The sequence below is a fragment of the Rhamphochromis longiceps genome, linkage group LG12 (genome assembly GCF_057381845.1).
Source record: "Rhamphochromis longiceps isolate RC_006_pf linkage group LG12, R_longiceps_female_GT1.1, whole genome shotgun sequence".
NCBI classification, from domain to species: domain Eukaryota; kingdom Metazoa; phylum Chordata; class Actinopteri; order Cichliformes; family Cichlidae; genus Rhamphochromis; species Rhamphochromis longiceps.
The window spans coordinates 1,233,465-1,255,646 of NC_140568.1; the positions used below are offsets into that span (position 1 = coordinate 1,233,465).

Here is a 22,182-nt window from a genome sequence, read left to right on the forward strand (position 1 = left end):
ACAAAGGCTGACTGTGGAGATGACAGCTGTCACAGCTGCTGTGGCCTCCACAGATTCCCTCTGGTACATGAGTGGAACAGACTGGTCTTATTGTTTCTTCTGATGTCACACACATGATTTGTGTTCCACGAGGCTGGAGCCATCAACATCCTGGCATTTGTACCCGTCCACTCTGACCAGGTGCAGCTGTCTGCACCATCTTTTCCATGTTCTTATACTTACAGCACACGGTGTCTGTGACCCAAAGCAGAAATCATGTTCTCAGGACAATTATTACACTTTCACTAACTCGTCTACACAAAGTGATTTACAGCCAGTGATTCTGTTGATGGCCCTGCTTTCAATCACACTGAATCTGAACTCTGCATGGATCATTTTTTCCTCCAGGACAACTGTTTGATGGATATGATGACGAGTACCAGTGCCCCATTCTGGATGAGGACAGGGTGAGTGAACTTCCACACTGGACTGTAGAGCAGAGAAACACAACGATGTCTGAGGCAGAGATTATATTTAACTAAAACTTAACTAACATTTATATTCTCCAGTACCTGCTACTTTTTCAAAGAGCCTGCCACCAGTTACTCAGTCAGTGACATCACTTGATGAGTCACGAGAGCGACTCCTTCCTGAAAATCCAAACCACTTTTTTTTTTTAATGCCCAACAATGAGCACAAACACAGTCTGACAACAACCCACAGACCAGCAGCAGGAAGGTTTTTGAAAGAGAAAACGATCAGATTTGTGAGCTGAAGGTAATAACTGTGCATAAATGATCAGGTGGATGCATTTGTAAAATGGATCGGAGCGTGTGTTCATGTGTACATCTTAGTTTACGCCTGTGCAGCACATTGTAAGCATCTGCAGCCTTTTGGAGACACATTTCTCTCCATCATTAAAACAGGGGAAGAAAGAGGGCCTGTGAATCTGTCCACAGCTGTTAATGTGCTGAGCTTTATTAATATCATTATTAGAACAAATGATAAATGTCTGGATATTTTGCCACAGCACACTTTGATGGTTCCCCCTCTCAGAGCCCACCTCTCCACTAAGTTGATGAATTTCTCTTTATTATTTCTAGCAGAATTTTGCTGCTTGCAGACAAAACAAACGTTTTGCTAACGGTGCAGGTAGACTGAGGGAGTGCATCGAGTGTCAGTGTTGGAGCTTGTTGGTGTTCTGCAGGTGGTGGATGAGCTGGATGAAAAGATGAGTGAAGGAGGCGTGATCGTGGACTATCACGGCTGTGACCTGTTCCCCGAGCGCTGGTTCGACATCGTTTTTGTCCTGCGCACAGACAACACCCAGCTGTACACTCGACTGGAGGCCAGGTAACAACACCTGGGTTTGTTTCTGCTCACGGAGCAGTCATCACAGCGCTGTCATGTTACAGGCTTGCTCCACAGTGGACTACACTCAGTGTTCACATAAGACCTCAGAATGACAAAGTAACACAAGCTGAAATTCTTGCAGATTTATTAAAAATAAAAAAACAAATTTAACATGTGCATAAGCCTTTGCTCAAAACGTTGAGTCACCTTTGGCAGTATGAGTACGACGCTACGAGCCTGGTGTGTCTATTTCTGGACATTTCTCCCAGATTTCTTTGCAGAACCTCCATCAGCTTTATCAGGCCTGTGCAGAGATGTTCGGTGGGGCTCACTGGGCTCCAGATGGGTCACTCAAGGACAGCATGGTCCCAAAGTCACTCCTTTGTTATCTTGGCTGTGTGGTTCAGTCTTTGTTTCATCAGACCAGACACTTCAGTTTCTCGTGGTCTGAGTCCTTCAGGTGACACTTGGCCACTTCCCAGTGGGCTGTCATGTACCTTTAACCAAGGAGCAGCTTCTGTCTGGCCACTTCAGGGCTGATTGAAGGTTATCCTCTCTCCACAAAGCCACACCGGAGCTCTGTCAGAGGGATCATCGGGTTCTTGGTCACCTCCCTGACTAAGCCCTTTCTGAATGAATCGCTCAGATTGGAAGAGTCCCGCTGGTTCATTTGTTGGTGGCTCTGGGTGCAGATACAGTCCTCTGTGGTCTCAGACAGTTCCTTACACTCCATGGACTGGTTTGTGCTCCGACGTTTACTGTTACCTATGGGACCTTATATAGACAGGTGTGTGTCCACGTCCGGTCAACTGGATTTCAAACAGGTGGATTCAGCCAACTTACAGAAACATCTGACAGATGATCAGTGAAAACAGGACGACTGTGATTACTTATCTACTAGGGGTGCAACGATACTGGTATCGATATTGAACCGTTCGATACAGTGCTTTCGGTTCGGTACGCATATGTATGAACAATACAAAATTTGTGATTTATTTTATCAACTTTCCTTCTGACGATGCTGTCTGTGTTGAGCGCTCAGTGAATCTGCGTTCGACTACTCCGCCTAGGGTCGACAGTGCAGCCTAGGCGGAGTAGTCGAACGCAGATTCACTGAGCGCAGGGCAAGCTAGCAGACAGAAGTTAAACTCTCCTTGCAACATGGCAAATTGAACCTCATTCAGATCTGGCGTTTGGAACTATTTTGGTTTTCATGTGACGTATGACCCTGAAGGTAAGCGCGTCATGGACTAAAGTAAAACAGTATGTTGGATGTGCCACGCAATGCTCAATGACATGGTGGGAACTAGTGTGTTAGCGCAGTTAGCTCGTTAACGTGTTGGCCGTCCAGCCCCACGCACGGGGCGATCCGCGGTAGCTCGTTAACGGAGATTTGCCGTGTTGTGGCGCTAATGTCATTTCAGATTAACGCTGACAGCACTAGTGGGAACACAACGAATATGACTGCACATTTACTCCGACATCATCCTAGTGCAAAGACAAGTGGAAGCAGACAAAACAACAAGCACCATGCTACAAACTTTACCCGAGTCATTTAGACAGCCGTTAGCACAGGATTCTCCTTATGGGGACCTGATATGTTTAATATGCTGCTGAGAATATAGCCCAGAAGAAGCGTATAGTATAGCTTTTATTTTGGAAAGAGACATTTCTCTGTAATAAACTCTCTTTTCCAAAGATGAGTGATTCCTCCGTCAGATTTATTTTTTTTCTTATTACTTTGTTTCAGCAACATTAAATTTAAAAACTGTCCTTTTGAGTTAAATATATATATTTATAATTCTGATAAGTGACAAATTTAAAAAAGGGCATGAACACTTTTTTGTATCGAAAAAATATCGAACCGTGAATTGTGTGTATCGTTGCCCTGTTAGCTACATGTTTTTGTTTTTAATACATTTGGAAGAATTTAAAGCAAAGCCCTTTTTTACAGGTGCGAATGGAATTTGAAGAGTTTTGAAACGAGGCTGCAACATGACAGCGTTTGATTTGGAGGGAAATACATTTGTTGCTGAAGTGAAAACGATGAGATTTCTGATTCATGAATTAATCATAGTTAAATAATGTGATAGTTCTTCACTACAGTGTTAGCCTGCAGTACTACACTGGTTTTGTCATTGAATTATTACGTAGCATATGGCAGCTATTAACAGTTTGAATTTAAAACGGTGCTTCTGAAGTTGTGACACCGTCTGCTTGGACAAACACATTCAGCCTCTGTGGCTGGGAGCTAAGACACATGGCTGACTGCAGCTCCAAGCTCTAACCAGCTTCAGCACCTTCTGCATACAGACGAGAGCAGAGCTGTCACTGGTAAATGTAGCTCTATCATAGGCATCACAGTCATTCTCTACTCCTGGATAATGACTGTGAACATGTGGCTGAGCCATCCAGGTTCCAGAAATAGCAAGTGCTGTGAGACTTGTCTTTTTTTTCCGTAAGAAAGCTGTAAAAATGAGAACTTCCAGGAACTCGTCTGCAGCCACAGTGTCTGGTTCCCTGTCCCTTTGTATTTGAGTGATAATTCATCGTTTTAACCATTGAACCAAGTTGTCCCTGTCTTCTTTGTGACTGAAAGGGGCTACACGGGAAAAAAGCTGCAGGACAATGTGCAATGTGAGATCTTCCAGACCATCTATGAGGAAGCCATGGAGGCCTACAGTAAGGAGATTGTCCACCAACTTCCCAGCAACACTCCTGAGGACATGGAGCACAACCTGGAGCAGATAGTGCATTGGACTGAACAGTGGATGAAGGACCATAACTAGGAGGTGACCTCACTGGGTCAACAAGAGTCAACAATTAAAACCTGAATTGTATCATTTCTGAATCTGCGTTTACTGTCATATTGAGCAAAAGTTTTGAATTTGTTTGTATTTTGTTTCCAATGACCCGACTTTCTTGTAATTGGTCTTGAGCAGGGGTGTCGAACTCCAGGCCTCGAGGGCCGGTGTCCTGCAGGTTTTAGATATCACCCTGAGTCAACACACCTGAATCACATGATTAGTTTATTAGCAGGTTTCTGGAGAACTACAAGACATGTTGAGGAGGTAATTTAGCAATTTGAATCAGCTGTGTTGGATCAAGGACACGTCTAAAACCTGCAGGACACCGGCCCTCGAGGCCTGGAGTTCGACACATGTGGTCTTGAGCAATAGTTGGACAGACTTTCAAAGTGTCTCTTTGGACAGTGCCTGCTTTTGCACTCAGTTTTTATCCAGTCTTTGTACAGTTTTCAGAAAGCATGTTGTTTAGCTACATGACCTATGAATCAATTGTCACCTAACTGAACGAATGAATCAGTGTTGTCTAGATTTAGATGGAATTCTATGACAGACAAGGCAAATAAACCATTGTAATTGGATCTTTAGGCATTTTGTTACTAGCCACACAGTTTGTTCTCATGTTGTTAGTTCAATCTGTGATTAAAGGCCAAAGAAAGCAGCGTTTGACGTAGGTACTCAACCTTTTGTGAAGTTCTCCAAGGAAAGATAACCAGCCCACCAGGATTCCTCTGCCCATAGACACCCCAGAGAAGCCTGGCCTCTGTGGCCTGGGCCCTATTTCAGGAAGCCGGTTTAGAAAACTCAGAGTGAAAAACGATACTCAGGGTTGAGTAACCCCGAACTGTCCAACTCGGAATATTCGGTTTCAGAAAGGCTGATAACAATTAGTTCAGTCAACGCGGAGTTGCTTTAACCCCAAGTTAAGCGCGCGCACGAGGATACATAAAGCCCTGATTAGTGGAGCACAGATTAAGCGAGTCACCATGGAGACGGAGGGAAAGAAGGCGCGGTCAATGTATCTTACAGCGCTTGAGGCCGAAATTCTGATGGCAGCATATGCCGATAACATGCAAATTTTGCGGAAAAAAAGTAACACAGGCTCAGCTGCAAAAGAAAGGGAGCATGCATGGCAAACATAGCTGACAGAGTCAATGCATGAGTGTTAATTTAAACATTGATCGAGGGATTTCCACCCATTTAACACGTTATTTTATTATATTTTATTTTGTGATGTGATGTGAGCGCAAGTGCAACCCAACAGGCCCCAAACGTTCCTGGCAGCAAGTAAAAATGAAATATAAAAATATAGTCCAAACAGGTAAGGTGTAATTGTATTATGAGCCATAGTGCTTGGTCTGTTTGTCCGATGTAAATCAATTGCAGTTAGAGGCTACATTAATTTCCCCTCTGTAAGCACTTATTGAAATTATCTGAGCACATTACAAGTACATATTTGCTTACTCTGTATGCTCAAATGTGACCCGTTATGGCCACTAGAAAAAAAGCGGAGGCCTGAAAAACAGGTGGGGGTCCTCCACCACCACCACTCACAGAGCCTGGCCACTTGGCTTCCACATTTGTGATAATGTTGGCAGCATCACATATGATCTTCACAGTGCAGAGAACACAAATTAGCATCCATTACTATAATGAAATAATTTGTTAGTTTGAAATGCTACAGGGAACTATGTACCTGTACATTAATGCTGTGGAAAGACTTCCTGTTCACATAGTCTCCTTCATTTACTGAAGGAGCAATGATTGGAATGTGAGTGCCATCTATACAGCCAATCACGCCTGGGAACCGTGAGAATAAATGTAAAATTTAAGTAGTAGTTCAAGTATTCCTGACTGCCCGACAGACGGTAGCCTTGGAAACGTGCTCAGCGTCACCAATATTATACAGAAAGCTCCCGTTTGCAAAAAACCGAAGTGCGATACAAATAATATGTACAGAACTGAGAGGATGTCCACGATGTGTCACATGAGCAATATTAGGTCTGAGGATGTTATTCAAATAAATTATAGATTGTGCTGGAAAACGGTAACGTTCACACAGGAAATCATCAGGAAATGATAAAATGTCCAAACGCGCTCTGATCACTCTCTCCCGGCGGAGAGCTCTGTGGAGAATTTGGGCTTCAACATCTACTGGCTCTTCAAGGAAGGAGCACGCCATGTCTGACACTTCCTACAGTCAGGTTTCTGACAAAGAGGCGGAGAAGGTCAGGGTTAGTTGAAGTAAACCTGCTAGGGGGCAGGTTAGCTTCACGGAGTGTGTTGTCATAGTAACTCAGAATTAATCTAAACTCGCTTTGTGAAACCGAAAACCCAGAGTTTTCGTTAACTCAGGGTATACTTACTCAGAGTTTGCACTAAACCGGCTTCCTGAAATAGGGCCCTGATCCCACAGAACAGCTACTGGAGCACATACAGCTGAAAGCTATGCTGGGTTGTATAGGGGCAAAGTGCCGATCCCTGTCCACCACCCAAATAAACTACAGTGGCCATGTCAGCGTGGTGTGATATGAATGGCTGCTTGGATAAGTTTACCTGGAGTGGCGACAGAATCGGGACATGTGGGGAAAAAGCAAGGCAGTGAAGATGGTACTGCAATGCTTCCTTTGGGTAGTGTTCTGCTCCTTGTAAGGTTTCACCTGCTAAACACTGGAAGGATAATGTGCAGTTGCACTGGTGTGACTGAACATTTCTAGGTGACGTCGTTTAGAGACCCATCTCCATTTTTGCTGTTGCCTTTGTAACATTCAGATTGTCAAACCTTTTAGCATCATGTGAAGACTTGTATCACAGCCTGGAGTGTCCCCACTGTTAATGTAGGCCTGTTTAAAACTGTGTATTCAATGTAATAGTTCTCACAGGATTAATAGGAAATCCTGTTTTTATGACGTGTTTACATTTTTGCGTTTGTTTACATCGGAGGATAATGTTTTAACGCACTGAGTTTTTCCCACTTCCACGTGTATCTCCGGTTTCTCCAGCAGGGGGCGACGTATTTTCAGTAAAGTCAACCCGGTCTCATGTATGCGGCTTACTAGTCGGAAGTACAGTGTCGTTGCGCCGTGCGTGGGGCTTTCGGACTTCCATGAACGCCCGTGTGTAGCACAATGGGTAAGATTCATTTTGTATTGTCATATAATAGGATTGTGTGTTCTCGTGTTGTGTACACTGGGCGGTGACACTAGCAAACAGAGGAGCCGTTTATCCCGCAACACGGGGACGTCTTAGATGTGTGGTGTTGGTATGCTTGGCTGGACGGGAGACAGCTGAGTGTCCCGTCCTGTTCCTGACCGTAACAGACACCCGGCAGTGACTGGAGCTCTCCCACGGTGATCCACGGTGAAGCTCGTCTTAGTCACGGGTGATTTATTCGTCCTGCCGGTGCAGCAGGTTAAAGGCTGCTGTGTGATGATTCACTCCTACCGTAAAATTTATGGTCACGCAAATGTGCCCGCCCACTTAAACGTTTCCCTTCGAACAGAGACCGGGGATTAACGCTTACGTCATAGCTACGTCGGAAACGCAAATCCCTCCCCCACCGCAAATATTTGATTGGCCTGGACGGTAATTTTCCGTCATTTCCGGCAGCGCTGACGTCAGCGTCGTTAGCCTGCGGCGTGTTTTTGGATTAGCGTAAGATAAACGTTTATCGGGCGAATCACATTTGAAACGGATTTTTGTGACCGACCTACCTTAATAGTATGAACCAGTCACAGCTGAGCATCCACGCGGCGGGTCCCACTAACGTCAGCGCCCGTGTTGATTGGTCCGTGTCCGACAAACGTCATTCACCTACCTGTGTGACTGTAGCAGCTGTGCTGCAGTCTGCCGGCGGATAACTCGGCTAGCTGAAACATTTGCACCATGAGCGTAACAGCCCCGTGAGAGGACAACGAGCTGCTGCTGGGACACGAACTCAGGTCGGTGAACTCAGCACCGTGTGTCGTTCCTTTATCGGAGTATGTGCACAGGGAGGGGGGAAACCATGGTTACAGGGGGAAGCGTCCCAATAAAACACACGAGGGAAAAGTACAGACATCATTTACTGAAGTAAAAGTACAGATCCTTGTGTTAAAATACTCCAGTACTGGCTGAAGTACTTTCTTGCCTCCATCAGTAACACACTGCGCTGTCTATAGTCAGGAAATATTAAATCATTACAAAATACGAAAGGCAACATGTACTTTTAAATATATGAATTATATTATTTACACTGATGTTAAGCTCTAAGATGTTCATATTCCACTGTCCTGGTGCTGTCATTTCTGTAATTGCAGTTTATTGTAACAAAGTCCAACAACAGGAAACCAAACCTGCTGTGCTCTGATACAGTGATGCAGGCTCTGAGTCGGGCAGCACTTTAGCAGCTTCCACAACACTGTCATGAACACAGTAAAAAAAAAAAAAAAGTAGTAGGTGTAGTGCATAGACCGCTCCAGACGTTACGATACGTTCATCAGGAGAACTCCACAAAGTCGCTTTGAATGACTTCCACAGGCTGGTGATGAACTGGGTCGCTCACATGGATTACTGTAACGCTGCATCCTCTCAGACTGAGTGAATGAGACTGATCACAAATGAATCAGCTATTTCAGATGATTTTGTGACTAATCATCTTCATCAGAAAGGTGGCTTACAGTAGTCGTGACCCAGAGATTCTGCATATTGACATAATATCTGTGTCACCCAGTGTGTGGGAATGATGTTTGACAGCACCGCTGCAGGGAGGCCGACACACCGCAGCTGCATTAGATCCGTACTGGGTCCTGACTGAGTTGTTGTTGGTGTGTGTTCAGCTGAAAAGCTGCAGCTGCGTGTAAAAGAACGACAACCGGAATAAAAGCGTGTTTAGAATGGTTAGTGTGGTCGGGTCTGCCATGGGTTTGTTACTATGACATATTTGAGTTTTTTGAAGTTATAGCATAAGAGAAATCAACAACTCAATCATACGAAACAAATCTTAGTTAGACATTGCAGTGCTGTAGCTTTGACAGCCTGTGGCAGATGAAGGTGACAGACTGATACCTGTGCAGGGTGGGCTATTCTGAATACTTACCTGTAATAATAAGACTTTAGTCCAAAATGTCCCAGCTCATATCTGCAAATAGAGAAGAGTTCATGTAATGAAATCAAGCTTTCAAAATTGTGTGGGAGTTCCACAGGGGTCCGTTTTAGGACTGCTGCTTTTCTGTTTCTACATCAGTGACTTATGGACAGTTGTAAAGGTGTCCAGTGTCAGATGTATGCAGATGATGCTATTACATATGTATCTGCAAAGACTCCACGACAGGCAGCAGAGCTGAACAGAGGTGGTGGGAGTGTCTCGGTGGTTCAGCGATCACTCTTTGACTCTGAACTGTAACAAAACGCTCTCAGGGTGTTTTACAATCCGGTGTAAAGTCTGGAATAACTTTTAAGGTCGGGGGGCGGGTTCATTTCACTGCAGTTTACTGCATGTGGCGAATAAAATTTGATGAACTTGAACCATTGTGATAGATCAGAGAGAAATCCAAAAAGTGGATGAGTTTGAATATCGTACAGGAGCTGGGACCAGAGGATCATGGAGCCTGCAGACTACCAAAGTACAACACATTATTTGGTCAGTCAGCGTTTTCATTTGAAGGCCCTCAGAAATGGAACCGTTGACCATCTGCATACAAATCATAACAGATCCTGGAGGTGGAACAAAAACAGGGCTGTGGACACTGGTGTAAATCAGCCTGCTGTGCTGTGGCTGGATAACATGCCATTTCTAATATGCATCTCCATTATCTCCTGTGTGTGTGTGTGTGTGTGTGTGTGTGCGCGCGCGCATGCAGACTCATTGGATTGATCTTTGCTGTATCCCTTTAAGAACGTCCAACCAGGGACTGTGCTTGCAGATGTGCTGACTGCAGATTTCCCCAACACTATAAACAGTTCATATGCATAATCGAAACTAGGACAACCGGTGAACAGTGGCCTTGGGAACAGTGGGAATTTTAGCTCCTTAACATGTGCCACCCTCTTTTTAAAGGGACCAAAAGTAATTGGACATTTGACATTGGCAGGTGTGGGCAATTCGTTCTTTATGTCATTATCATGTAAGCAGATAAAAGGCCTGGAGTTGATCTGAGGTGTTGTGCTTGCATGCTGTCAAAGGAGCTCTCCATGCAGGTGAAACAAGCTGCGAAACAGGAGAACAGACCAAAAACCATCTGAGAAAGTAACACAACAGGGCTAAATCTACAGTTTGGCATATCCTGAGAAAGAAACTGACCATGAGCACCACAGCCACTGTGCACTAGTCACTGGTCTGTACTTTAAATCCATCACGTTATGTGTTTATCCTGCACTGACCTGTAGTGCAGCGTTTTCATGCACACTTTCAATAACACAAAGTTAGCGAGCTGTGTCTGTTTGTTTTGCAGCATGTTTCACAATATGAAAAACATAATGTCACATGTACACATCCAGTAGCTGATTTAAAAACACAAGTGTTTACATGTAAGCTTTCAATTTCCAGTTTATCAAAACGACTGGACAGTCGTTGCCTTTAAATCTAAGCTCTCTTCTTCCTGTCCTGGCTTTCTTATCTTCCTCCATCTCTGAGTGAAGTTGGCTCTTTCTTTTTTCTCCCAGCCAGATTCAGCAGCTGGACCTTTCGCTGCAGCACACTGTGTATAAAACTGCACACAAACAGTTTGTGTGTTTGCTGTGTTTATAGAGCCGATAGAAACGTTGGATTTAAAATTGCATGCCAATTAAAAAAAACATCTCTGCCTATATGCTCACTCATTTTTTTGTAGATGCTGAAGTACAGCAACCAAAATGTATGAACATGTGCAGCTGTGCCTAAAGCCCCACTGACCCACGCCGACCTTGACTATAGCTCTGCTTTTCCTCTTTCAGTCCGTTTACCATTTGAAGACACAATACAGTCTAATCATTAAATCTGAATACTGAATGCAGAATTACATGAAAAAAAACGTGTTACCTAAATAGGACGTGATGTTGCTGGAAAGACAGATGTCATTAGATGGAAAGGCCACAGAATCCAGTGGGATTAAATGGGAATGAAATGCTGGCTGATGTACCTACCAGTCAAAAGTTTGGACACACCTACTCATTTAATGGTTTTTCTTTATTTTTACTACTTTCAACATCGTAGACACAAACTGAAGACATCAAGTATATGAAGCCAGATATATGGAATTACGTATCAAAGAAAAATCAAAAATAAGTCTTATATTTAAGATTCCTGAAAGTAGACACCCTTTGCTTTGTTGACAGCGCTGCAAACCCTCGGCCTTCTCTCAGTGAGCTCCATGATGTCGTCACCTGAAATGGTTTCACCTCACAGGTGAGCCTGTCAGGGGTCATTGGTGGGATTTCTTGCTTTCTTAATGAGGTTGGGACCATCAGTTGTGTTGTGCAGAAGTCATGATGGGACACAGCTGACAGCCGTATTTGAAATCCCATCTGGTTTGCATTTAGTTGGACCATCATTTATTTTATTTTTGACAGGACAATGAGTCCAAACACACCTCCAGGCTGTGTAAGAGCTATCTGACCAAGAAGGAGAGTGATGGAGTGCTGACCAGGTGATCTGGCCTCCACAGTCACCTGACCTAAACCCAATGGAGATGGTTTGTGATGAGATGGAGCTCAGAGTGAAGGCAAAAGGACCAACAAGTGCTCAGCGTCTCTGTGAACTCCTTCAAGACTGTTGGAAACCATTTCAGGTGACGACCTCATGAAGCTCAGAGAGAGAGCCAAGAGTGAGCAAAGCAGGAATCAAAGCAAAGGGTGGATGTTTAGAAGAATCTAAAATATCAAACATGTTTTGAGATATTTCACACTTTTATGTTTACTACATAATTCCACATGTGTTCATTCATTCAGTTTTGAGGCCTTTGGTGAGAATCTACAATGTAAACAGTCGTGAAAATAAAGAAAACCCATTAAATCAGAAGCTGTGTCCACACTTTGACTGGTAGTGTATAATAAATATTAGCCTGTAGTCGGTATTCATTAGTGACTTGGTCTTATGAAACAGAAACATTAGGTTTTTGCTTTTAATTCAATCTGATATGTTAAATATATGCTAAAATCTGTGTTTAAAATATAAAGTATGTAATAATGTAGTAATACTAATCGTCACATCAAAACATTTGCAACATAGTTTGTTTGATACATCCTGATTGCATTATTTGTAACAACCAGGACAGGAGCGAGGGAGGAGAGTAGAGGAAATTAAGAGTGCAGCAGATTGATGAGACGCCAGGTGAAGGTGAGGAAGAGGTGAGTACCCAAAAGACCAAACACAGGTAACAGTTTAAAATGGCCATTTTGGCAGAATAGAAGCAGATACGTTGAGACCAGAGCTGGTAAAGCTTAAATATGCATGTAACTACTTCATCGAGCTTTACGCTGCTGCTTAAAATAAAAAATAGTAACAAAGCTGAAGAACTCTTACTGCACTGATAGTTAATCGTAGTATCATTCTGTGACAGGCAGCTACACACATCTTACTTCAGCCTTTAGGTAGCACTCTGTGTGTGAATTTTTAAATATTTATTTAACTGTAAAATTGTCCCGATTCGGCTGTGGTCAGGCAGGAAGAGGACCCAAAATGCAGGACGCGCAACACACAGGAATGAACTCAGAAAAACGCTGCTTTAATAACAGAACTAAACTAGACTGGGAAACCAAAACCTAAAACTCCACACCAGGGATCACACAGCATGAGGGAGGACGCGACACTGACACAGAGAAACACAGGGCTTAAATACACTGGGGCATAACGAGGGGAATAAGACACAGGAGGAGAGCACAGCTGGAAGAAATCAGACACGACGAGACCAAAGGGAAGCAAAACTAGAAACACTGACATGAGACACGGACCTTCAAAGTAAAACAGGAAACACACCGGCTGAACTCTAGACACGTAAACTTAGTAGAGACTGGGGAGACAGAACACAGAGACCTGAAGTGTGGGACAGAGTTAACACCGGGAAGCCAAATAACAAAACCTAAGAATTAGAACTCAGGAAGTACTACAGAACTAAGGAGCTAGAAATACTTAGGGCAGAAACCAAAGCACAAGCAGTCATAATTAGGGCTGAACGATTATGGAAAATAATCTAATTGCGATTTTTTGCCCCAATATTGCGATTGCGATGCGATATGCGATTATTTTTTAAGGTCTTTGTCTTCTGTATTATTAAACAAAGACAAGCAATACATCTTATAGTATGGCCAATACTATATTACATTAATTTTAAACTGTTCTTTCCTGGAAGACAGACCTCTGTTATGATGACATGAGGTGATGCATGAATTGATGACTGACATTTTTATTTAACTTCTTCAATCACAACAGTATATTTGAACATACACAATAGTTTATTTTTAGCTTACAAACATCTGAGCATAAAGTGCTGACAAGGAACCCTGGTGTAAACATTAAAATGAAAGTCAGTACAATGTGCAGATTGCAGAAATATACATAAACAAAATCAGTGGCTTTACCACACTCAGTTTTTCGACATCTGTGAACTACTAGACAGTCATTCAATTAAAAAATAATATTAAATAAATAAAACTAATAAATAAAAAATACACACATCTTACTGATCTCTGCAGTCAGTAACATTACACATAAAGTGCAAACATAATAGCAATTGTATAAACACACACACAAACACGCCTTTAAAGTTTAAAGGCGTGAAATTGGACGGTCTAGTTCTGATTAGCGTCACCGCTGTCTCGGTGGAGTTTAATAAACTCGGCCGTCTGCTTCTTGCTATCTAAAATATAACCAGACACTGGTGTAAATTCTCGACTGTCTCATACTTCTGTTTAATAAGTTTTCTGTTTGACGTTTAGTCAGCTGTGTGAAAACCAAGGAGGAACCCACCCGGGGGATTAATAAAGTTTTATTTTATCTAATCTAATAACTTTAATCTCAGCCAAACCGATTTACTCACGAACAAACAAAACACTGAAAAAAGCCCAACAATAACATTTTTAGGTTGTCTAAGTGACTTATATATTACGTTTAACCCGAGCAGCGAAACTCCGCGGTGATCTGAAAATGATGTGCCGGGAGTTGTGCCGTTCTCGGCCGCATCAGTGACCCTCGAGCTCCCGGCTAGCTGTCGAGCTGGTGGGTAGCAGACGCCTCTGAAAACGTCGAAGCACTTTTGCAAATATGGGATATCTTGATAAACCGAGCAGATATTTGATGTTTACACAGCTACTTTCTCGCCTGAAAATATGTTAAAAGTTTATTTTGTGACCCAGAAAGATTAGTATGAGTAATTTTAAAACTTAGTAGCGGCCGCCATTGCTGGAAACTGGAGTTTGGCTGGGCCGCGCTATGAATTCTGGGATATGGTAGGCCACGAAGGACACACCCGACCCATCCTTCAAATTCGGGGAAAAGGAGGACGCATTTGTCGGCTACATTCGGAGGAGTCTACGAATTTGGACAGCCTTCGGCGCGTCGCTGTGACGTAATCGGTCTACAAATGCGGCCTCAGGAGGATGCAGCCCATGAATTTGGACATGTCCAGAGTATAATCGCAGCCTTTGCGGTTAGAAAATTGCACTTGATCATGTCGCGATATTATCGCAAATGCGATATATCGTTCAGCCCTAGTCATAATCCATGATAAAATAAAACGTAGAAGTACAAAACTCAAAACACTGGCTCACCGACCGGGACCATGACAAAAATATAGTAAAAACTTTTAAAAAGTTGCTTTTTTTGGGGAAAAAAAAAAAAAAGATTTCAGGGCTGGGCTAAGCCCTGATTTTTTTCACTGTCCTAACAAAGGCCCAGTGTCAGAGAATTACAATCACTGTCTCAGTACAAGAAAGAAAAATAACCATGGCATCAATGTAAAGAATCAGTAAGTTCCAGGGCCATAATAATAATAATAATGGATTGGATTTATATAGCGCTTTTCAAGGCACCCCCAAAGCGCTTTACAATGCCACTATTCATTCACTCTCACATTCATACACTGGTGGAGGCAGCTACAGTTGTAGCCACAGCTGCCCTGGGGCAGACTGACAGAAGCGAGGCTGCCATATCGCACCATCGGCCCCTCTGGCCAAGACCAGTAGGCAAGTAGGGTAAAGTGTCTTGCCCAGGGACACAACGACCAGGACAGAGAGCCCAGGGATCGAACCGGCGACCTTCCGGTTACAGATGCGATTCCCAACCCCCTGAGCCACGGTCGCCCAAAACACATGTAGACTGGTTGGGCAAATTCCCACGCACCCTCAAGTATCCACGAGAGGGTGAAGAGCTGGTCCAGTGTTCTGCGACCAGGACAAAAACCGCATTATTCCTCTTGTATTCAAGGTTCGACTAACGGATGGACTCTCCTTTCCAGCTCCCTGGCATTTCCAGGGAGGCTGAGGAGTGTGATCCTCCTATAGTTGGAACACACCCTCCAGTCCCCCTTATTAAAGATGGAAACCACCCCCCGCGGTCTGCCAATCTAGAGGTACCATCACTGATCAAACAACATTGTAGAGGCGTGTCAACCACACAGCCCTACAACATCCAGAGCCTTCAGGAACTCTGGGTAAACCTCTTCCACCCCAGGGGGCCTACCACCAAGCAGTTCCTTAACTGCCTCAGTGACCTCACCCCCGGGGATAGACGAGCCGTCCCCGGACTTTGCTTTTGTCATGGAAGACAGTGGGATTAAGGAGTATTTTGTTTATTCCTTCCACCGCCTGACAGTGTTCTCAGTCAAAGTCAGCAGTGCTCCACCCGCACTATACACAGTGCAGGTAGAGCACCGCTCTCCCCTCCTGAGTCGTCTGACGGTTTGCCAGAATCTCTTCAAGGCAATCCGAAAGTCTTTTTCCATGGCCTCTCCAAACTCCCCCCGCACCCGAGGTTTTGCTTCACCCACTGCCCGAGCTGCGTTCCACTTGGCCTGTCGGTACCTATCAGCTGCCTCCAAAGTCCCACAGGCTAAAAAGCCCAATAGGACTCCTTCTTCCACCTGGTGGCTCCCTTCACCTCTGGTGTCCACCATGGTCCCCTGTACCCCGGGGTGGAGACAAGCAAACCGTCCCGGTCCCGCAGCAGCAGGGAAGCCCACCATCTTGACCAGATGGCCAGCTATTCCTCCTTGTCCGCTGCCCCAGATGGAGAACAGGGAACAGGGGTGTGAGAAGACCTGATACCTCACTCCGCCCACTCATTTGTGATGTTTTTGCATGCTGTTTTAAAGCTTATTTAAAACGGCAGAGGGGCATGGCACCAACAAGCTTCTGTGGGGACAGCTCCCTCCCAAGAACCCTCAGTGTCTAAGTGCGATTTAAAATTGAGAAGTGGGCACTGGCACGAGAGGTGAGGCTGAATAAACAGACCATCCTCTGGACACAGTTCAGTGTACTCACCCACAAGGCCCTATATGCATTTGTCATGACCGTGTACGTAATGCGAGTGTCTGTGGTGTGGAATAAATTTGAGGCTCAGGCAGCCAGGAGGGGACAGAGGAGGAATACCTCCTACCTGAAGCCAGTTCCCCCGCTGACCCCCATGGGCACCCCCATTCCCCAAATCCACCAAGGGCAGGGGGGCCCAGGCCCATCCACACTGGGGCAGTAGCACCACTGAGCCCCAGAGAGCTCGGGGTGGCCCACCCGACTCCACTACAGGGGAAAAACTACACCCACCCCAACATTCAGTCAATGGACACCCAGGTTCACCCATCCTCCACCTCTGCTAGACCCCCCCACCCACAGAGTGGACTCCCGAAGAGCAGAGACCACCTGCAAAAGATGGTCCCAACCTACCCGTTAGCTAAAGAGGCCCCCACTTCCACTGATTTGCTGAAGTCTGCCAGGGCCAAACCCCCATGCACGGGGGCCTGCATGCACCAACCCACAACCCTGGTGACACCCCAGCTAGGGCTGCTCAATTAATCGAATTTTAATCACGATTACGATCTGGGCTTTCAACGATCATTAAAAATGACTGAGCCGATTATTAGCCCCTCCCTCATTTATCCGCGACACCTTAAAGGCCGGTCCGTGAAAATATTGTCGGGCATAAACCGGTCCGTGGCGCAAAAAAGGTTGGAGACCGCTGATTAAGAGGACCCGAGGGAAGCTCGGAAAGCTAAGCAGAAGTTATTTGGAGAGTGACTGCCGTTGGTTGAAAAGAGAGTTTAAAAAAAAAAACTTCAGTGGTGTTGCACACTATGTTATATTATTTTTTAAAGTCATTGTTAACCCTTTAAAGCCGGTCAGAGCAGCACGCTCCGTTTTGTGTAACTATTTTTAAATCCCTGTAGAACCTGAACCGTGTAAGCTAGCGCAATAATTTGTTTTGCATATGAAACCGGAGGAGTTGTACTTACATCTGATGCCATCAGCTTGTCCTCGGTCACGGTTTCCTTCCACATATAGCTTTGCAAAAACTGCATAAAAAGCGCTTGCAGGAACAAAAACATAATATTCCAGAAACAGGCTTTGCCGTTCCTATCAGCTGTTCGTAACACTTCCCACAGTGAAATGATGCACCTGCTGTTTTCTTTGCAAATTTGCATCATAGGATTGTTTTTTGTTTTTCCTGCAGTATATAAAAATTGCTGTATCTCCAAAATAAAACTATGAAGACACTCAAAATAAATTTCCTGTTGTTGTAAACTATTTTTTGCAACTTTATTGTATTTAAAGTTTTGAGGGATAAGCCTCTTAAATTTCTCCAAGTAGAAATATATGTAAACAAAACAAAAGCGATTTTCAATTTTTTTTGTAGTTTATTGCACTTTTTTGCAATTTATGTAATTACTATGGACTTAATGCATACATATTATTAAAATATGGGCTATAACAGTTGTATTGATGTATAGCAACTTGAAATGCTCCCACAAATGGCACTACAGCATGTAAAAAAAATAATATAAGCTCTGGTGGACTTGGTTCTATAGTAGGTCTTAAAGGGTTAAATAAATATCGTCAAATAATCGTGATCTCAATTTCAGTGAAAATAATCGTGATTATCATTTTTGCCATAATCGAGCAGCCCTAACCCCAGCCATGACCCAGAACCCAAACTCCCAGGCCCAGCCAGAACACCTGGTCCGCAAGCCTGTCCCGGACCCGTTCAGGAGCTTCATCCTTGGTCCTTTGAAGCATTTTTAAGATAATACACAGGTTTATCTTTCAAAGCAATTTAGAAATGGACGATTCCAGAGATCTAAACCAGTTTGGTGATGGTTTACTCGGGATTATTGAGAATAAATAACTGATTCTGAAATTTCTACTTAAGTACATTAATGAAGTATTTGTACTTCTGGTAAATGCCACTATTCTCTTAGTGAGTCTTTATTACATACCGTGCTGCAGGGAAAAGCCTGTTCTCACCTTTGAATATATTTTGAATATCAGACGGCTCTTTTTTGCTTCTCATTTGTAAACTCTCTCCAGCCGACACACAAAAACAACAACACAAAGTAGTCACTACAGAGCAAAGTTTGGCCTATTCAGAGGCTGACTGTCTGGCGGATACTCGATGGCGCAGCTGGTTCTTTTTTACTGCCGTTGTTGAAGTAGACGACAATCAGGTATGTGCAGCTAACTACCATGGAAATAAATGATTAGCTCAGCCCATTCTTCTTTGGTAAATCTCTCAAGCTTCTCTGGCATGGACCTTGCTCTTCAGTTCACCCCATAGATCTTCAGTAGGAGGGCTTTGTGGAGCCCAGACAGTAATGTTCACTTTGGACCTGTAGAGGAAGTTCTTCATCAGGAGTGTCATATGTTTTGGGCTGTTGTCATGTTGGAAGACAAAGCAATGACCTTGACGTAGTTTTGCTGCTGACTTGAGGTTTTCTGTGACATATTTTGATTCCTTCCATCTTGATGAGATTCCCAGTTTGTCAGTCTGTTCCTGTTTAAGGTTCTTGTGATTTTCTTCTTTGAGACTACAATTCCCAACTTGGCGAAGTCATTCACTACTGTCTGCTGGGGTCTTTAAACCCATCTCTCAGTAGTTTGTTCAGTACTTTCAGCTCTCTTTGAATTTCTTGATGATCCTTCTCGCTCCAGTTTTTGGCGCTTGGAAAAGTTGTGATGACTTCGTATATCCATTTCCCACTTTGTGAAAATCAGCAATCAGTCTGTGTGTGTCAGGAAGCTGATGATATTTACCCACTGAGGGAGTTTTTTTTGTTTTAAATAATTCAGATATTATTTACAAATAGAAATAGAGTAGAACAGAAATATCCTTTGTTGTTCCTCATTGGGGAGATTCATGTGTTCCAGCAGCAAAGACAGACCGATGGAGCATGCAGGGTCACACGAAAGTCCAGAATATAACACACAAAAAAGAAATAAGAGACTGTGCAGTGCAAATTTACAACATAAGAAAATAAATGAATAAATATGTAATTTATGATTAATTTAAAAATAATTTGTGTGTTATACAGAAAAAGAATAAAATTAGAATGTGAAAGTGTTGGAAAAAAACACTTTGACAAAAACTTTCATTGTGGTTTAATACAACCCCCCATCATGCAAGCTGGGACTAACATAAATACCATTGTATTCACTGTAGTTGTAGATACTGAAATCAAACATCTACAATATAGCTAACAATATATAATTGCTATAATACAGGAAGGCAATCATTAAATTATGGTCTACCAATGTGACAAATCTGTTATTAAAGTTAAAGTCTTGAGTAGCAGTAAAGCTGCTGTTGATTATTGTGATTCAATTCAGTTGCGATTCAGGATAAAGACCTGCTGTGGAAGAGAGACAGAGATTAATAACAGATATGATTCAGTGCAGAGAGGTCTGTTAATACATAGTGAGTGAAGAAGAAAAACTCAATGCATCATGGGAATCCCCGGCAGCCTACGTCTATTGCAGCATAACTAAGGGAGGATTCAGGGTCACCTGGTCCAGCCCTAACTATATGCTTTAGCAAAAAGGAAAGTTTTAAGCCTAATCTTGAAAGTAGAGATAGTGTCTGTCTCCTGAATCCAAACTGAAGCTGGTTCCACAGAAGAGGGGCCTGAAAACTGAAGGCTCTGCCTCCCATTCTACTTTTAAATACTCTAGGAACAACAAGTAGGCCTGCAGAGCGAGAGCGAAGTGCTCTGATAGGGTGATATGGTACTACAAGGTCATTAAGATAAGATGGGGCCTGATTATTTAAGACCTTGTATGTGAGGAGCAGGATTTTGAATTCTGGATTTAACAGGAAGCCAAAACAGGAGAAATCTGCTCTCTTTCTAGTCCCTGTCAGGACTCTTGCTGCAGCATTTTGGATCAGCTGAAGGCTTTTCAGGGAGTTTTTAGGACTTCCTGATAAGAATGAATTACAGTCGTCCAGCCTGGAAGTAATAAATGCATGAACTAGTTTTTCAGCGTCACTCTGAGACAGGATATTTCTAACTTTAGAGATGTTGCACAAATGGAAGAACGCAGTCTTACATATTTGTTTAATATGTGCATTGAAGGACATGTCCTGGTCAAAAATGACTCCAAGGTTCCTCACAGTGTTACTGGAGGCCAAGGTAATGCCATCCAGAGTAAGAATCTGGCCGTGTTTGAGCTTTGGACCAAATGGATTCTGGGATATTGCATTTCGTCATTTCGAGCTGATTGGAGACCAAAACAGCCAATCAGATTTTTTTGCATCCAAGTCTGTGATTGGCTGGTTTTGTGGCACAAATATAACGGTGTAGAGAAAGAGTCGAAAGGCAGAAATGTTGAGAGCGCGAGCGACACATTGTGAAATGCAAAAACTGAGCGAGAGGGGCTGCTGGTGTGTGTGTGTGTGTGTGTGTGTGTGTGTGTGTGTGTGTGTGTGTGTGTGTGTGTGTGTGTGTGTGTGTGTGTGTGTGTGTGTGTGTGTGTGTGTGTGTGTGTGTGGATAACAGCAAACACTGAAATACATTTTTTGCACGCAGGAATGAATTTTGTTCACTCAAATTTAGCTTTTCTTCGCTCAAAATAAATTTCTCCTCAAAATACAACACTTGCACCTGCAAACTTTTTTTACGTGCGTTCAGAATAGTGGCACAAAAATAACGCCATAGATCAGTTGCTATCATCTAACCCCATCTCTAGCATATTCGTCTGTCACACCAACCCCTGCGTGTCTTCTTTCACTGTATGTATAAAGCTTCCCTGTGGTCTTTCCGTCCCTGGCAGCTCCATCTTTAAATCTAATGGTATCTTAGACATTTAGAGCTTGTGTTTGAATGTCTGGATCAGCACTTGAGGGAGTTTCTTTCTCTCTTTCACAGGAGCTTTTTAGTTGCTTCTGCTAATTTAGTTCATGTTCACACTTGCATTCATCCTGAATAACTCTGTGCCCCTTTCATCTTCATCTTTAAACTTTAGTTTTCCCCACTGTGAGAAATCTGGGCGTCACCTTTTATCAGGCTTCAGTTTGGAAAAACATGTTGGTTTTCTTTTACAAACGTAAATACACTGTGTCTCAAAGTGAAATCAAAGTGGTTATACATACCTTTATTTCATTACATCTTGATTATTGTAGTTCATTTGCCTGAGCAGGTCCTCTCTGGATCACTTACCAGTGTTTCAGTACTCTGCTGTCAGGCTTATCACTGGGTCCCCTTAAAGTGGACAGATTATGTCTTCCTCATAAAGTTTGGGGCTCAGTTTAAAAGTGTGCTGATCATATTGAGACCCCTCCATGATCAGATGCCTCCATGATCAGTGAGCTGCTACATCCGTATGTGCCAGGTAGATCTCTGAGGTCTGCTGATCATTGCTGGCTGTACCACGATCCAGAAGACAGAATGAGACTGCCCTTTGGAGGCTGTGGCCCCCAACTTCTTCTGTTGGACCAAAGATCTGTGGACACTACTGTTACCATTTAAAAAGAAACTTATGACCTACCTGTGCAGACTCTGCTTGTAACTCAGGAATAATGGTAAACATGAACCTGTAGAATATAGTTGGGTTAACAGACATGGGGGCTAAGATTAACAGGAGTGTTGTGGGTGTTTTTTCAAACCTGATCTAA

The 22,182-nt window shown here is 43.4% G+C and overlaps 2 protein-coding genes across 9 annotated transcripts in view; both read left to right on the forward strand.

Moving 5' to 3' along the window:
• Positions 1 to 4,798, forward strand: part of ak6 (adenylate kinase 6) — a 7,115-nt gene extending 2,317 nt beyond the window's left edge. For both annotated transcript variants that reach the window (XM_085424296.1, XM_085424295.1), the window contains exons 4-6: positions 388 to 446; positions 1,187 to 1,332; positions 3,932 to 4,798. In XM_085424296.1, the coding sequence (XP_085280422.1) occupies positions 388 to 446; positions 1,187 to 1,332; positions 3,932 to 4,121 (395 nt within the window). In that variant the 3' untranslated portion in view covers positions 4,122 to 4,798. The remainder of the gene's footprint in view (positions 1 to 387; positions 447 to 1,186; positions 1,333 to 3,931) is intronic.
• A 2,320-nt stretch (positions 4,799 to 7,118) lies between these two features.
• Positions 7,119 to 22,182, forward strand: part of ydjc (YdjC chitooligosaccharide deacetylase homolog) — a 32,323-nt gene continuing 17,259 nt past the window's right edge. For 2 of the 7 annotated variants that reach the window (XM_085424293.1, XM_085424291.1), the window contains exons 1-2: positions 7,195 to 7,268; positions 12,363 to 12,440. Coding sequence is in view for 3 of the 7 variants with exons in the window: in XM_085424288.1 (XP_085280414.1) it covers positions 7,182 to 7,268 (87 nt within the window). In the remaining 4 variants the exon portion in view is untranslated. Of the gene's footprint in view, positions 7,269 to 7,754; positions 8,078 to 12,362; positions 12,441 to 22,182 lie in introns of those variants that run through there. The other 5 variants (XM_085424290.1, XM_085424292.1, XM_085424288.1 and 2 more) reach the window with 5 other exon arrangements.